Source organism: Balaenoptera physalus, assembly GCF_965194825.1.
Source record: "Balaenoptera physalus genome assembly, chromosome: 6".
NCBI lineage: Eukaryota > Metazoa > Chordata > Mammalia > Artiodactyla > Balaenopteridae > Balaenoptera > Balaenoptera physalus.
In genome coordinates, this window is record NC_138885.1 from 65403010 (window position 1) to 65421884 (window position 18875).

The 18875-nt window shown below is 36.2% G+C and overlaps 1 protein-coding gene and 1 long non-coding RNA gene across 4 annotated transcripts in view; both read right to left on the reverse strand.

Moving 5' to 3' along the window:
- SLC25A12 (solute carrier family 25 member 12) overlaps positions 1 to 18875 on the reverse strand; it is a 182709-nt gene that overhangs the window by 58970 nt on the left and 104864 nt on the right. For all 3 annotated transcript variants that reach the window (XM_082465390.1, XM_082465388.1, XM_082465389.1), the window contains exons 3-4: positions 11930 to 12072; positions 2341 to 2456 (exon numbers count right to left, since the gene is read on the reverse strand). In XM_082465390.1, the coding sequence (XP_082321516.1) occupies positions 2341 to 2456; positions 11930 to 12072 (259 nt within the window). The remainder of the gene's footprint in view (positions 1 to 2340; positions 2457 to 11929; positions 12073 to 18875) is intronic.
- On the reverse strand, positions 4042 to 11920 carry LOC309662609. Its single transcript, XR_014264813.1, has 2 exons — positions 4157 to 11920; positions 4042 to 4117 (listed from the first exon to the last, which is right to left on the reverse strand). It is a non-coding gene; the product is annotated as an uncharacterized lncRNA (long non-coding RNA).

The window sequence follows — 18875 nt, forward strand, 5'->3', positions numbered from 1 at the left end:
CCTGAAATGAGTGGGCCTTAGAAATTTTGTTAAATGGCATCTGTAACAGTTTCAATGCTTTTCTTCTTTTCTTAAGAATATAAAATTAAAATTTCTCTCCTTCATTATGATTCTTTTCCTTTTAGTTAAGAAAGTTTGTCTAAAAATGAATCCTCGAAATTAGGGATGTAGAGCAGGGAGGGGGAATGGTCAAGGTCCCCGGCAGATAGGTGAGCACCATCAAGAGAGCCATCCAGTTGGCCAGGGACCACAGGAACAATGTCGAAAGGGAGTTCAATTTTATCTCCTTCCGTAAGAATCTTCCTAACTCTAGATTATGGAGCAGCAGAATGAAGGATTCTGGAGGGTTTATATCCTCTTCAGTTCATAACAGGTGCTATAAAAACTAAAACTGATTTGTTCTGCTTTTAATCCTATTTTCTTGAAATTTTAAGTCATAAATCATAGTCTGAGGGAAAAACAAAAGATCTATAAAATGCTAAAGTTGGAGTCTAATAACTACAAGCTTTCGTTTGCGTGAAATAATGTGTGTATAAACCACTCAGCTACTTCCTACACATTTTAATCTGCTAATCAACCATGGCATGAGTCTCTATTGTTAGTCTGTTGAATAAACTGACTTGAGTGACTTATTTTTAAAATAGAAATTGGAAAAAGCAATCAAATGGAGGAGACACAAGGAATCATGATACCAAGGTAAAGGGGACCAAAAAAAAATAGAATTTGGTTTTGGGAAATCTAATTCTTAAGAAATGGACACATGACAGAAGCACGGGTATATTGTCACTAAGGCAGATATTTATATCAAGTTATTTCCCAAGCATCTGTGCATCACATTTGGAAATAAGGCACATGAGCATGTGTGATACCTATTGAAAATAGAAAATGCAGCATTCTCAGCAGTACAGGGTTAATGCTGAATGATGAGATGATAAAGGCTTTATGCTTTAAACTATAAAATCTAGGTGTTTCTGAGGAAAATCAACATTCTTTAGGAGGCAGAATGGCCAGAGCTTGCTCCAAAGCAGAGAGAATGCCAAGATAAATACAGACACCTAAAGAGCTCTGCATAGGTATTTATTTGGGAAAATCTTCTGATAACAGAAGACAACTGGGTCAGTGGGCAGAAGGAAGGAAACAATCAATGCCAAGCTAGAACATGTGCCCACTAAGATGACAGCAAAGGCACCACTGGTCCTTTCAAATACCTGTACTTTCTCACCATTCTCACCATAGCAGCGATACATCTTCCTTTGGGTTTAACTAGAGGATGTTTGTTTTATAACCAACACTACAGTGAATAAATATTTAGCACTGTGGCTCAGGGGAAGCCTGATTTTCAAGAGTTTCTCTACCACATGTTGATTCCAATTCACACCACTAAAGGGGTTCAAGTTCAGTTTTACAAGATGAAAAAGTTCTGGAGATCTGTTTCATTACAATGTGAATATACTTAACACTACTGAACTGTACACTTACAAATGGTTAAGATGCTAAGGTTTATGTTAGGTGTTGTTTTACCACAATAAAAAAAATCCAAATATTAAAAAAAAAAAAAAAGGGAGGAGTGCTCTAGGTCCTTGATAACACTACATTATTTTTATTGCAAAGCTTCTTGCAGGAAAAATTAGCTGATACTCTTACTAAACACATACTAATTTCTGCAAGTAAGCCTCTTCAAAAAACTAATACATGGCTATAGATAGAAATCCTAGCTTGTATGCTTTGAGACATCCACAATGTGCTAGATTATGTGCCTACCAAAGGATTTAAATTGATTTCTACATCCAATTCAAATGGCAACTTTAATATTCTAGCCTTGTTGCCTAAAACCAAAAATCTAAAATGGGGGTTCAGAGAATGCAAACTATTCTTGCCTTAACTCCCTCCTTCAGTTCCATTCTTAGGTGTTAAAATGACATAGCAGCAATTTTCCAAAGATGCTCCAGTGAAGCTCTGAACTCTCTACCCAAAAATTCCTGAAGGTATGAGATGATTACTCCATGTTGTTCAGTCTGTTTCATAAAAAATGTTGCCCAGGCTGGCCCAGAACAAGATAATTTTACACCACCTACTTTAGGAATGTGAAAGTGTCAGAGAGTCAATGAGTTGAAGCAACAACATTCCTAAATTCCTTAATTTTTTGCAATAGTCTAATGCTTAAAAGAAAATAAAGCCATTTTAATTTTATCTATGTAAATCCTTTAGGAAATTAATACTTCATTTTTTGACTAGCTCTTAAATAAGCAGCAATCTATATGCAGTTACTAAATTTAGCAATTAAAAACTGAACCAGCCTCACTAACTTCCCTTAAACATATAATCTTTTTTTTTTCTTACCAAATGTCACCTCTCCATTTCCACTCTTGTCAAACAATTGGAAAGCCACTATGAACATGGAATCTGGAGCACATAAAACAGATTCAAATGCCAAAAACTCTTGATAGGAGATCAACCTGGAATAAAATATAAAATATTATCGGCTGGTAACCTGCCTTTACAGTATGAATTGTAGCTCAGGGTAACCAAATAACTGATGAAGGGAAGTGTCTCTTTATAGTGGTATTCCAGATAAGAAAGAAAGAAGGAATGATAGAATGTTACCGTTTTGTAAACCCTTAACTCGTTAATGGACCTGGGCAATAATCAATAGCCTCTAACATCGCAAGAAGAAAGAGACTAGACTGAAAATAATTGAACCTGAATCTGATCAAGTCTCCAGATCAGAGTTTCTAAAGCTTGGCCCTCAGTCGTGCCATCTGAAGCTGGATAACTCTTTGCTGTGGGGGCCTCCTGTGCATTGTATCACGTTTAGCAGCATCACTGGCCTCTGCCCACTAGATGCCAATAGCACCCGCCCCACTGAGAACCACTGCTTTAGATGTAATCAACAATTTACAGAAGAATACAAAGGACAAAGGAACATGTCAAATTAAACATTACCACAGAAGCACAATCAGCAAAAATGTAGACTGTGGGAAACTACAGAGTGAACATTCTGTATATGCAAAAAAAAGAACTTTTAAAGAAGATATGGAGGAGAACCTCATTAAAGACCTAAGAGATGTAGCAATTAATTACAAAGATACAGATCTTATTTGGATTCTGATTAAAAAGTAAAAAAAATTTTTTTTTAGTTTATAAGAAAATCAGGAAATGGAAATACTGTTACAACACAAATGCTTGATGATATTAAGACATCAATGTTTTTGAGGAGGTTTTGTTTTGTTTTTGGTAATTTTTCTTATCTTCTAGAAATACACACTGAGATATTTACAGATGAAATATGTCACCTGGAATTTGCTTCAAAATACTCCAGAGGATGGAGGAATGGGTGGAGGTATAAGTGAAACAAATTTAATAATTATCTTAATAATTATTAAAAGTGGGTGTATTCACTTCATTAAAGTGAACCCTAAGATGAACTGGGGACTTTGGTGATTATGATGTGTCAGTGCAGTTCATCCTTAGTTAAAAAAAAGAAGTCTTAAAAAAGAATTAACACTCAGGGTAGACATTTTTGGCAAAACTTTTGTTTCACTTTTATATATGTATACATATTATACGTGTGTGTGTTTGTTGGCTTGTGATGTAAAATGTACTTTTTAGATCAAAAAAGTTTGCAGGCCACTGTGGTTAAATTATACTGGCAAATAAAAGCACAAACTAACCTCAAAAAAAAGTGGGCAATGAGTATATTGAATTTATTATACTACTCTTTGTTTTAGATATGTTTGAAATGTCAATAATAAAATTTTTAAAGGAAAGTTCAAAACAAAAAGGAAGAAAACTAAAACTTATTTCATCCTATAATACTCAAGGTTGTGAAATTAGCCAGTGGCCAAAACTACACTGAAACTGCCTTCAGTGATCTTATGGAGTAGGCATATGCTGGTTTAGAGTCATCTTCCACAGCAAATCTTGCTGCAAATATTTCATACCATGTTGCTGCTACTGATAGTGACCAGTATCCAAGTGACAGTATATATCCAAGAAATACATATAACAGTATATATCCAAGTAATTATACACACACACACCAGTAGTGCCACATTTTATTCTCAAATGGGCTGATTTGGACAATACATTTACAGTCACCCTATCCAAAGGAACAGACCTAATTCTTTTTTTTTTTTTTTTTTTTTTTTTTTCAGACCTAATTCTTAATGTAGCTTCTAGGCCCACAGGATCTGACTTCTCCATATCTCTTCCTTGCTCTCTGCACTCCAGGCCACTCATTTTAAGCTCCTAAAACAATCCATGCTCCTTCCACTCAGGGCCATCATTCCTCAATTCATTTTCCTTGGAATGATCCCACCATCTCCAAACTTTCATCCATTTAATTTCCACCCAGTCTTTACACAGCTCATCTCAAATATCATTTCCTCAAGAGAATCATCTTAAAGTCCCCAGATGACTTCGCATCCCCTTCACACCTTACAGCAGTACTGTACTTTTTTAGTGCCCCTCACAGAATTCTTGTTAAAGTAATTATGTAACTCATTGTTTAAAGTCCAATTCCCCGCTAGAAGGTAGGTCTGTCAGAGCACAGGCTTGATTCAGGGTAGGAACTCATAAATCTTCTTGAATAAACCCAATTTAGAATACATGACTTTTTAGAGATACCTGTTTTCCAACACGGTATTAAGAAAGTGACTACTTTTACTTTTCATTTTATGCCCTCATTCATCTAAGACATATTTTACATTCAAAGTTACATTTTCTATTACTTAAAATACTTTGAAGTATGTTTAAATTACACAGATTACATTATATCCAAAGCAACGATGTACACTATGCCTTTGCCCTTTTTTGAGGGAAAGAAAGGATTTGTGGTGGTAGTATTCAGGGCACTGAAGACTATGCCCTCACTGTGCCCACGCTGAAGAATCCTTGGTGAAATTAGGAGCTTGAGTGCCTAATGAATCCTGGGAGGAACAATCGAAACTGTTTATCAGGCCACATGTCATAACACACCTTATGCATTACTAAAAAATATAGTAAAACTCAAAAGTATGATTATCAGTACACAAATTTTAGGGTAGTAAAAAAACAAAGAAGTAACAATATATCAGGTATCATCATGACTATGCACACACTCCTAAAAAGCAATGAGCAATATGTGGTTTTAAGCTCTGAACAAAACTAAGATCAATGAGAATTGTAACACAAATACAATAGTGATCTAGGAAATGAGTTACAGTAGACTTTCACTTTCTACATTATGTAATTCAGAAACATTTGAAATTTTTATATTTATAATAAAGAATTAACATTATTTCTTCTGCCCATAACATTAATTTTAAAAATAAAAATTCAAAGTAGCTAGGCTGATTATAGGAGGAAAGAAAAATGCCCAGCGTCTTGGTTTTCCCAAAACAAGTCTCAGGAATTAGACATCAAAAATACAATTACCCTGAAATACAGACTATGTAGCTTTAAAGCATATTTCATGCTCAGTAGTAAAACTTTCTGTATTTATGAGAAGAGGTCAAAGACCTTTTCCTTAACTAGCAAAGGTCATAAATGGTTGGCTGGCAGACTGAATTTGGCCCACACATGTGTTTTCTTTAGCATGTAAAGCATTATTTTTTTAGTTAGGTTTGTTGCCAACATTAGGAAATCCTAAGATTTCACATAAATATACAGTTTTCTGGTTTCTCTTCATAAATTATGAACTTGGGCAACAGGTTTCTGGTTCTAAGTAGCACCAGCTTCCTGGAGCCTAGCAGAAGCTGCCTTCTTCAGAGAGACCAGGGCTTGCCAGTTATCTACACCTGCCCCTGCAGATTTGAGACTCTTGCAGCGTAGATTTCCAACTAAGTGCCACTGGTTTAAAATATAAATTCTATGGACTTTATTAAATATCTACATTTTCATCTACCAGTATATTCAAAAAGGCAAATCATATATTCATGCAATTTAGAGTCAGAAGAACCCTTAGAAAATCTGAAGAAGTGATCTGTTCAAAGACATTCAGCAACCCAGTGGGCCACGTCGAAGACTCAACTCCTGCCTTCAATCCAGTGTTCACCATCCTGCCCCCCAACCCCAAATTTAAAGTTATAGTTGAAAAATAGAAAGGGTATCTGGTATCTATAGCAAGTAGAACATTATTATAATACTCAGCCAACCCTCAATACTCAGAGTTACCTTTGTTATACAGTGATTTAAAGAAAGAAAAGTCAATTAAGAAACACAAAAGCAACTTAAAAAGAAGTCACTTTATATTATTCAGCCTTAAAAAGGAATGAAATTCTGATACATCCTGCAACGTGAATGAACCTTTAAAACATTATGCTAAGTGAAATAAGCCAGATGCAAAAGAGCAAATATTGTATTGTCCCACTGCTATGAAGTACCTAGAACAAATTCATAGAGACAGAAAGTAGAATAGTGGTTACCAGGAACTGGGTGTTGGGGGAGAATGTGAACTTGTTTAATGGGTATGGAGTTTCAGTATGGATGATGAAAAAGTTCTGGAGATGAATAGTGGTGACGATAGCACAACAATGTGAATGTACTTAATGCCACTGCACTATACACTTAAAAATGGCTAAAATGGTAAATTTTATGTTATATATATTTTAATACAATAAAAAATAACAAGTCACATGGGGTTTTCCAGGTGTGCACATTTGTCAAAACTCAGGAAATGTACCTTTAATATTTATATTTTTCACTGTGTGTAAATGTTACATCTAAAGAAAAAAAACTCAAAACAAATATTAAAATCTAGTTAATAATATGCATGCTGAAATATTTAAGAAGAAGTGTATCAATGTCTGCAATTTACTTGAAATGTGTAAAAAAATAAGACGGACTGATGTAAAGATAGACGGATAGATACATGAAAAGAAGTAGAGAAAGATGTTAATGGTAGAATACATGTGGTGGGTATATGGTGTGTTCACTGTAAAATTCTTTCAACTTTCCTGAATGTTTGAAATCTTTCATAATAAAATATTGGGAAGAAATGGGGAGTGGGGATAGGCCACTTATTCTCTCTGATATGCTCCTTATCTATTTTTAGCCCACAGGCATTTTATACCACATTGTAATGTAACAATACTTTTCAGAAAGCAAGAAACAGTCTGCTTATCTGGCAACATAAAGCAAACATGTTCCAGAATAATTTTTAAAGCTCTTTTTCCTTTATCCTGCCATGGATTCTCCTATCTATAAAAGAACCTGATCAAGACTTCAGCAGAACAAAGGCAAACCACAAGCCACTAACTGTGGAGTGAAGAAACCGTTGCTTACTTCACACTTTGATAAATAGTTTGTTTTCTTTTCTTTCTTTTTTTTAATTTATTTTTGGCTGTGTTGGGTCTTCTTTGCTGCGCGTGAACTTTTCTCTAGTTGCTGTTGTCTTCGTTGTGGTGCACGGGCTTCTCATTGCAGAGGCTTCTCTTGTAGTGGAGCACGGGCTCTAGGCACGTGGGCTTCAGTAGTTGTGTCTCGCGGGCTCTAGAGTGCAGGCTCAGTAGTTGTGGTGCACAGGCTTAGTTGCTCCACAGCATGTGGGATCTTCCCGGACCAGGGCTCGAACCCATGTCCCCTGCATTGGCAGGCAGATTCTTAACCACTGCGCCACCAGGGAAGCCCATAGTTTGCTTTCTTTTAACAAGGATGAGGGGGCACCTTCACTTTTTACCCTACCTGCTGTTCGACTTTTTTCAAAGAACATGTATTCATTTTATAACTTTGAAATAATATATTTTATGAATTTGATGTGTTTTAAAATTTTCCTAAAGAGTTCCTTTTTAATTTACTGAATGGAAACTAATAACATTTCAAAACATTAATATGATAATTTTGTAATTTTTAAAACAACCAAGATTTCTTCATTAAAGGTTTTTCTATATGCATGTAGAATATTAAAGGAAAACACTTGTGAAAAAGAAAGGAAGGAAAACTAGAGTTTTCCACATTATAGGAGAATAGGGTCTCCTGATGAAATTCTGACTAGAGCTAAATATAGAAACTATGGTTCTAGAAGTTACAGTTTCAAACAAGAAACTGTCTAAATATTTTAGATTAAATCACACAATAATGGTCCCTGAGATCTGCAATTAATGCACAAAATCATTTTGCTTTTCATTATACAGCCAGAACTTCAAAGTTTAAGCCACAATCTCACAAATAATGTTTGGCTAATGGCTTTTACCTTTAGACAACCCATCATGCTATTTATACTATACAATGCTGTTCTACATGGCTCTCCATAGCAAGCACCTGTATCAAAACACTCCTGCTTATTTTACTATCTGTTGGAGGAAAGGGAGCGGGGAAGAAGAGAAAGGGGGCAGTTTACATGCTAAGAAAACATGGGGGATAAGGGCAGAGCATGGGACCACATTTGACCACTCCCAAACCTCCTTTTCCGATACACTTAACTAAATCACTCAAACTTGTTTATGCTAGTTCTATTAACTGAGATTTGGTCTGGGGTAATTATAAACAATATCATGTGATTCTATTTCAAGTTATATATCTATAGGACTCATCATCAAAAAAGTATAATAGAATCAAGGAATACCTCTTGGAGCTGGAAAAAAGATGGACCAACTGAACTACTCTAACTTTTCATCATTGCCCTGGGTAAAGGGGTGGGAAACAGAACAATGGAGAAAAGATATTTTTTTTAAATTAAGAGAACTAATCTTGTGTTATTGGGGAAGTCAATCAACCTCTCCGGAGCTCATTTTCCTTAAACGTTAAATGAGGAAGGGTTGGCTACTTGGAATAAGTTAAACATTATCAAAGCCTCTGATTTTCTTAAAAGTATTAAAGAAACTTTAACAATGATATTTAACTTTTTTTTAAACATCTTTATTGGAGTATAATTGCTTTACAATGGTGTGTGAGTTTCTGCTTTATAACAAAGTGAATCAGTTATACATATACATATGTCCCCATACCTCTTCCCTCTTGTGTCTCCCTCCCTCCCACCCTCCCTATCCCACCCCTCTAGGTGGTCACAAAGCACCGAGCTGATCTCCCTGTGCTATGCGGCTGCTTCCCACTAGCTATCTATTTTACGTTTGGTAGTGTATATATGTCCATGCCACTCTCTCACTTTGTCCCAGCTTACCCTTCCCCCTCCCCGTATCCTCAAGTCCATTCTCTAGTAGGTCTGTGTCTTTAGTCCCGTCTTGCTCCTAGGTTCTTCATAACCTTTTTGAAGTCATAGACCCTTTTGAAAAACCTGTGATTTCTCCCCAGAAAAATGCAGATACAAATTCGCTCATTTCGCATTATATTTCAGCAAGTTCAGGAAACTCTGAAGACTATCCAAGAACGGGAGGTTAAGAATCACTGTGTTTCTAGGGCTTCCCTGGTGGCGCAGTGGATAAGAATCCGCCTGCCAATGCAGGGGACACGGGTTCGAGCCCTGGCCCGGTTAGATCCCACATGCTGCAGAGCAACTAAGCCCGTGCGCCACAACTACTGAGCCTGCGCTCTAGAGCCCGCGAGCCACAACTACTAAGCCCGCGTGCTGCAACAACTGAAGCCCAAGCACCTAGAGCCCGTGCTCCGCAACAAAAGAAGCCACCACAATGAGAAGCCCGCGCACCACAACGAAGAGTAGCCCCTGCTCACCGCAACTAGAAAAAGCCCATGTGCAGCAACGAAGACCCAACGCAGCCAAAAAATTAATTAATTAATTAAAAAAAGAAAAAAGAATCACTGTGTTTCTAGAAAATTCCACCTTTCTCTGCTTTTAGAAATAATCTATATGTTTCATAAACATATTTATCATATATTTATAATTTTTATGACCTAACTCTATGAATCAGATTTCCTACCCGATCTCAATCTGATTTATTCCAAGGAGAGAGGGGGAAAAAGGAAGTTTAAGATGTTTTTAAAATTTGAAATAGAACAGATTTACCTTTTCAAAAGAGAAACAGTTTTTGTTTTTTTTTTTTTAAGTAAACACTATTCAACAGTATTAGATTCTTTACTAGCCAAACCCATTTTTGATCTATCCCACTCTGGCAACTTAAACACTTGATTCCACTTGACCACACTTTAACAACACAACTGATTCTGGCAGAACCACATGAAGCTTCAAATAAGATAGACAAGTAGGATGGATCAGAGCAGACGGTCACAAAAGGAAGCATCTGAAAAGATATGGATATCTGAAAGCAAGTCTCAGGCAAAATTAATGACAATAAATACTCTAAAGGTTTCTAAAAGAGCTTTAATAAATTTGAAGAAGGAATTCTGATTAAATATGATTAATTTTTATATGCCTTACTGTCTAATCACTATTGAGAGACCCAATGACTGAATGGTCCACAGTAACTCAGCAGTTCATTTGACTTTTTTTTAAGAGACCGGGCACAAAATGTATACAAGTTCCCTGATATCTGCCATTGATAAATTATATAAAATCTTTCCAAGATATAAAGTACTCATAGTAAATTTCATGCACTGTGCTAGATTCTGTGAGAAAATACAAATGAATACAATAACCCAGGATTCAAAGAACTTAGAAACCAACACTTCTACTTTAACTATTACAACAGCCTTCTAAACGAATTTCACTGCACGCAAGTCTTGTCCTACTCTAACCTTCCATTTTTCTAAAATCTGATCGTATTTGTAATAACAGAAATAAGGTTTAAAGACTTAAAACTAGTTTTGCCTAGTTTTTCAAAGTTTTTCACACAAGCACCTCTACAGGTAGGATAAAGAAACTGGGCCCTTGGAGGCCTGGGGCTGTAGCTTGGAATTCACAAAGCAAGGCATATAAATATTCCATTCCCTCCATAATACAGTCGTACTTGATTTTAATATAAAAATGCTGTTTCCCCTTGATTTGAGTAAACTGACACGCTAGTAAGATGCACCTTGTAACTTCTGTGACTGCACACGTGTATACACTGCCAGGCTAAAAATACCTCCAAGTCTGAGAGTCACAAGCCTACAGGATACAGTCAAAGCTAAGCACATGAGGTCCCCAGCTGCACTCCAACCGCTACTCTGACAACAACAAAGTAATGCCACAGCCCCACCAAAGTACTTATAACACAACCTCCTCAATGTGTATGCAGCAGAGACATGCAAGTGGCCTTTGATATTTCATGCCACTGTTGTTCCCTTTCCTGGAATTCTCCTCCCTATTTGTCCAGCCACCAGCAAGCTCCTTTTTGTCTTGTCAGATTTCACTCAAGCATCACTTCTTCTAAGATGCTCTCCTGACCACCCAAAACAGAGTTAACCATGCTTTCTTGGGTGTCCTTTGTATGTTTCATATGGTTCTACTATAACACCTTATTCCCAAAGTATTACTTTTTTTTCTTTGTTTACTCATCCTCTTTCTCACTAAGCCATGAGCTTCTTCTTACGGTCAGGAACCTCATTTAATTTGTTTGTATTTCTAACGTCCAACAGTGCCTGGCAAATGGTGGTTGTTCAATAAATATTTGTCAGATAAATGAGTACACAGATAAATGAATAAATACCACTCTCTAAATTCTCCCCTGATTTATTTTTCTTCATAGCAGTTATAACCACCTAACGTTATAATTTACTTTTAAATTTTGTTTATTGGTTTTCTGTGATTTATTCACTGATGGAATTCTAGTACTTAGTACACTGCCTAAAATATAGTAGGTACTCAATATTTACTGAATGAATGAAAGACACTTAGTTACCTGAAAACCATTCTGCTCAGATTATTCAATATAAAATACGGCTTTTGCACGTAATTTTTTTTTCAAAAAAAGAAAAAAAAGAAAGAAATGCTAGTATATTTGATAATGGCACTAAATAAGTTTTTATAACTTCTAAGAAAAGATATGGTTTATTAATATTAAAATTCCAGATGGTCATGGGTAAATTCATGGTTTTCCTATTTTTTAATATAATATGGAAGAACATTAGTTTTTAAAAAGTGCATAAAGGTTCTTACCCATCCTTGGTTTGATCAGCTACTCCTGCCAAGAGCTGCACAATCTTCGGATTGCTATTTGGATCATTATACAGTCCAAGATAGCGCTGGACAAAGTCTTCTGGGGTCATGTAATGTTCTCCATTGACCTCAGTACTGGCATACTAAAAAATAAATAAATAACGTATACTTAAAATTAAAAGTATTCAGTATCATTTTGTAGCCAACAAATGTTTTCTGAAAAGGTAAATTAAAGGCCAGTATCATAATCAAAATAAGAATAATAAATGCAGATTTTTCTCTGGATAGTCAAAAAACAAACACCCAGAGCCTGAGTTAAGAACATCAGTAAGGTACTGATACATGCTACAATATGGATGAACCTTGAAAACATTATAAGGTAAAGAAACCACACAAAAGGCCACATACCACATGATCCCATTTATATGAAATGTCCACAACAGGCAAATTCAGAGCTTCAGAGAAAAGAGTAGTTGCCAGGAACTAGGAGGAGGGGTGAATGGAGAGTAACCACTTTACGTAGGGGGTTTTTCTTTGGGGGTGATAAAAATGTTCTGGAATTAGATAGTGGTGATAGTCATACAACATTGTAAATAAACTAAAAAACACTGACTTGCATACTTTAAAATGGTAAATTTTATGTAATGACTTCTATGTCAATCAAATGTATGTGTAGATATATGTGAAAAAATATGAGAAAGACGAAGAAAGGTGAAAGGGCAGCCAAGTGAGCAAGATGGAAAGCAAGAAGATAACATCTGGAGACTTCCTGCCTGCAAGAGTCGGGGGGTGGGGATGGGGACACAACCTGCCAAACCTTGAATGACAACAGCATAGCAAACAAGACCTGCCATCACAGGTACTCATTCTAAGTTCCAGGAGTGAGAAAAAACAAAAACATTCTGCCTTTTACGTCAATAATTTTAGAGAATAAAATAATAATAATACCTGCCTATCATATAAATGCCTCTTTATACATTCAGGGTTTTGTGTACTATGGTGTGACCAAACATGAACAACCAAAGCCTTCATCTTTGGGTTGTAGTTGATCAATTTAGCTACTTCAGTCAACTATCAAAGTAGTAACATCAGAAAATTTGCCAGAATTGAGGAATACAAGGGCCCACCAGTGCCAAGCACAATAAATTCAAACAAACAAAACAAAAACCCACACCAGAGCCTGGCCCATCATCATAAAATTGCAGAACATCAGGATAAAGAGAAAATCTTAAAAGTTTTCAGAGAGAAAAAATAGGTCATATATAAAGAATTATGAATCATGGGCCTCAGTGTTTCCCAACAGAAACAGTAGAAGCTTGAAGACATTGCAGTAAGGCACTGAAAATTCTAAGAGAAATGATTTCTAACCTAGAATTCTAAACTGAGTCAAACTTTCAACCAATTGTAAGAGTAGGTTAAAAGTACTTTGAGATATCCAGGTTCTCAAGATTTTTTTCTCCCTTTATGTACCCTTTCTCAGGAAGCTATAAGACAATTCGCTCCATCAAAAAGAGAGCATGGACCAAGTAAGAGAAAGACAGGGGATCCAGGAAACAGATAATCAAACCCAGTAAAGTGGCCAAGGGAAATCCCAGTACAACATTTGTGCTGCCGGTCTCTGGAGTGCCATTCCTGGCTGGGGCAGACAGAGGGCTCCAAGAGGGCAAGCCACTAGGGAAACTGGAATGTCAGGGTATCCAAGGCATTTGGCATGTGGAAAATAACATAGGGAGGAGCTTAAATCTTTACGCAAATGCCCTCCTCTCAACGAGACCTACTCTTCATCAGCCTATTTCGCATCACCACCCATGCCTATATCATATTCCCAAATCCCCCAGGGTGCTCTGCTTTTTTTCCCCCTGGCACCTATCACCTTCTAACATACTATATATTTTCCTTCTTTATTATGTTTACTGTATCTCCCAACTAGAAGGTAAATAACACAAAAGAAGGAATTTTTGTCTAGTTTGTTCACTGATGTATCCCCAAGCACCAAGAATAATACCTGGCACATGGAGGGCACTCAGTAAACATTTGTTAATGAATTAGTACTAGGTACACAAATCACTAAGTAAATGAAAAGTTAGGTAATTTTTAACTCTATAAAAAAATTAAATTATGAATAAGTACTTCTTTTGTGTAAAAATAGAAAATATTATAATACATGACTTGGCTGAAAATAAACAGAACTTAGTCATAATAATGTAGATACCAAATATTAATTTAATAACAATTACAAATGTGCTCATAAGAATGGAGGGAGAAGAATGGGGGAGGAAGTAGTATAAAGAAGCTAAGTCCTCAACTGCTATAAAAGAAAGTCAATAGTGTCTAGAAACAGCAGTATAGAAATATGAAGGGAAATATCAAAATGAATAGCTAGAAAAGTTACAAGAGGTTGATTCTAGGAAACAAGACGAGGATGAGAAGGATAAGAGCAAAGGACTGTTGGTCTGCTTTTTGGTTAAGCATTTCAAATGTCCTCATTTGTGAATCTGTCTAAACCAAGCCACTAGCTCTTTCAATAAGGAGAGAATTAAATTTTTTAATGTTTCCTTTGTTGTACTCTGAAAAATACCATAGAGGCTATCACAACAAATGCTCTATCAGCCTGCACAAGAAGCAGCCCAAAGGTGGACACATTTTTACTAGCTGGTACTACCAAAAGCACCTAACTAATATCACCCCAAAATAAAGTCATGTTCTCTCTACATGTTATAAAAGTCATTCCTGAAAGGGTCCTGGGTTTATATCCTGGCTCTACCACTAACTCGCTGTGAGTCCTTCAATGATGCCATTCTCCTCCCAGGCCTCTAGATATAACACACATCTATAAAATGAAAACTACATAATCTTTGAATTTTAAAACAATACACATGCAAACATAGGATAAAGAAAAAATAAACTGAATGGCACTGATAGTGATAGTGAGTGGATTCTACTAATTCTAATCAACTGCTTCTTCTCCTCCTTGAAGTTCTTCAATGTATAACATAACATTGTTATGCTATACATTGACATGTATACCCTGACATGTTTACCAAGATACGAAAACCACCAGAGTTAAGGACAGGCGGGAGTGGGGAAAGGCACAATGTCAGGGAGACTACTGCAACTGGAAAGAGGGATCAATACAAGGAAGTATAAAAATAGAACTTTAAGAGACTGACAAGTCAACAACTAACTAGAATGAGTGCCAAAGGTATGAGAAACATACACTGGGAACCAAAAAGAATGATTCATTTTGCAGATAGGTGGGAAGGGATTGGTGGGAGGGAAAAGAAAATAATGTTTAGAATAGGCCTTGAAAGTAAAATTTAATTTCAACTGCAAATGGAGAGAAAGGGTATTTCAGGCTTAAAAAAAAAAACAAAAAACAAAAAGCAAACAAATACAGAAATTTTTAAAATATATTTATTTCTTTTTGGGGGGAGGAGGAGTTAGTTGGAGAAAGAAATGGTAACAAAGAGAGGGTATACAAAGATATGTAGAAGAAAGTGAAGCTGAAAGGCAGTTTGAGACCAGATAGTGGAAGACGTGAAATGCTAAACTGAATAGTCTGTACTTTATCCTGGCCATGGGAAGCCACTGAAAATTTTACGACAGGAGAGAGACATGATCTGACCTGTGCTCTCTCTGGAGGCAATGTAAAAGATGGCCTGGAGAAGAGAGAAACTGACTGGGGGCAGGGAGACCAAGCAGTGGCTACTGCACCGATCCAGGTAAAAGAGATTGAGGCCTGAACCAAGGCAATGGGAGTGAAAATGAAAAACAATGGGGACTTGCACCCACTGCTAGCGGCTTTTTGTTTTATTTATGATTTTAATACTGTCAATTCATACCATTCAAAATTCAAAAGGATATACAGTGAAAAGTCTTCCTCCCACCTCTGTCCCCAGTCACTCAATTCCTCACTCCAGGGGCAATCAATTTCTTGCATATGCTTCCAGAGATGTTTTGTGCATAAACAAGTAAATTTTATATATAAGATATATATATATGCCAATATATATACATACAAATATGTATGTATGAATATTCTTATCCATTTCTTTTTTACACAAATGATAACATACTGTTTACATTGTTCTAGACACCTTGCTTTTTCAAATTCAGTCCTTTTAAAAAGTGATTTAGGGCTTCCCTGGTGGCGCAGTGGTTAAGAATCTGCCTGCCAATGCAGGGGACATGGGTTCGAGCCCTGGCCTGGGAAGATCCCACATGCTGCGGAGCAACTAAGCCCGTGTGCCACAACTACTGAGCTTGTGCTCTAGAGCCTGCGAGCCACAACTACTGAGCCCACGTGCCACAACTACTGAAGCCTGTGCACCTAGAGCCCGTGCTCCGCAATAAGAGAAGCCACAACAATGAGAAGTCCGCTCACCGCAACTAGAGAAAGACTGTGCGCAGCAGTGAAGACCCAACACAGCCATAAATAAATAAATAAATAAATAAATAAATTTTTAAAAAGTGATTTAGCAATATATATGTACATACACACAAATATACATACATGTCATATATAAAGAACCATAGATATGCTCATATTCTTTGACAAAGAATCCTGGGCCAACTTTTACGAGAAATTTAAAAGAATTAAGAACTAAATATAAAATAAGAAAATACAAGAGATGGGTTATGGTGATCTTTGTTCTCTCACTTCACAATTTGAGTGATGCTTTCTTTAATTAGCAGATGTCAATTTTCAAAAGAAACAATATGAAAACATTTCAGAGTTAGTATTAACAAAATACAGCAACTAATTGTTCATTTCTTTTGTCATGGAGGTGTCCAATATCTAATACTAATACCTGAATTTGATTGCCAGGACTATCACCACTATATACACAACACACACACACACACACACACACACAGAATGTATACTGTACTTACTGAATCACCAGGATTTCACAACATTCTTGACTTTAAAACTATCAGGAAATAGAGCAGCCTTAGCACAAATCACCAAGGACACAGTGGCCAACAAGGAAAACAAATGCTTTTGTTGACATGTACTTGGAACAGGCTTTGCCAGTATCTTAGGTTATAAATGATGCCAGAGAATCACTTACCCTGAGGTATTTTGCTAGTGTTTTCCCCAACTCTCCTAGTCTATTTTAACTTGATTTTAACTGAAAGATAAAGTGCATAGCTCAGAGGAAAAAAACACAAGTCTTCTCATCTACAAGGAGTCAGTACTTGACTTCTGCAGGAGACAGTTAACTAATTAACTCATTAAATTAGAGACAATTACTTGGCAATGTCAGTGAGCCTGCTGCCTGAACAGACAAAACAGAAGAGGGAATTTAGAACTGAAACTAGAATCTACTCACAGTCAGTCAAGAGACTAAAACATTTTAGGTATTATGTTAACAAAGAAAAGCAGGTACCTCAAAAACAGGTGATACATTTAAACCAAAAAGTATTTTTTAAAAGAAGACTGACCTGTTTATTTTAAATAACTTCATTGCTTTCAACACTTATTTTAATTGACTGGATAATAATGTTTAAACAGACCAAAAAAAGGACCCAAGGCCTAAAGTAACACAAACAGCTAGAAATAGGAAAAGGTTAAGTGGCCTTATTGAGACCTTCTCTTTCTGCTAACCAAAATGACTTGCATGTTTACACTAAAAACGATAAAAAGCAATTTAAAAAAAGTTTTGGATCTCCTAGGCTAACACTTATGCTACAATTTTAATATATTAAAGTAATTTAGTAGTTTCACAATATCATTTTTTAATTTTTTTTAAAGTTTTTTTAAAATTAATTAATTTATTTATTTTTGGCTGTGTTGGGTCTTCATTGCTGCAGGCAGGCTTTCTCTAGTTGCGGTGCGCGGGCTTCTCACTGAGGTGGCTTCTCTTGTTGCAGAGCACGGGCTCTAGGTGCACGGGCTTCAGTAGTTGTGGCGCATGGGCTCAGCAGTTGTGGCTCACCGGCTTAGTTGCTCCGTGGCATGTGGGATCCTCCCGGACCAGGGATCGAACCCATGCCCCCTGCATTGGCAGGCGGATTCTTAACCACTGTGCCACCAGGGAAGTCCCACAATATCATTCCTATTTTGTTCCTATCATTTCAAAGACTGAACTAAAATGACTTTAAATGAAATTAACCAAATATTATATCCATACTCCAAATAACTTTAGAGTTAATCATTTGCCATTTCAAATATGTTTCTTAAGCAGTCATAAATCCCTCTTGGGCAAGAAGTCAAGGACACACGAAAGGCATAGACAAGAAGTAGCTGACAGTATCTGAATAAAAATAGGTAGTCTATTCTCTCGATTAAACTTTTTCCTAACCTAACGCAAGTATTTTAATGTAAAAGTGAACATAGCTTTGACATTTCCAGAAATATTTGAATTTACTTTGAGTATAGTTCATGTGTTTGAAAAAGCCTTGACATTCTGAAGCTTGAGAAAGAAAATGAACCTTAATGAAAAATTAGAATCTTTATACACTTAATCAAAATTATTGCTGATAAAAGACAGTAGGGTTTCATATACAGATTTATGTTGTACTTGCACTGAACTACCTCTAGCACCAAATGATAAGATCATGTTATCTAGAAGTGTTTTGCCTATCAAGACTACAGATCAACACATCAAGACCTCACTTGACTGTAGTAAATTGGATAACAGTAACTCCTTTGCAATTTACCAAATTTAACCTTAAGTAACCTTTAGAATGTATGCAACCTACATCACAGGTTAACTATAAAGTAGACTTTACAAAGAGTCTATACACAACCCTAAATTTCCATTGAGTAAAGAAAAAAAAAGGTTAACTTAAAATTCAATGACATGAATGAGTAAACCCAAATAGTCTAAATGATATTAAATTACCTGTTTAAATGGTTTAAGTTCAAAAACAGATTTTATTTGATGTTTGATATTTCTAAAAGATTTTCCAGAGATTATAAAGGAAAATTCTGACAGGC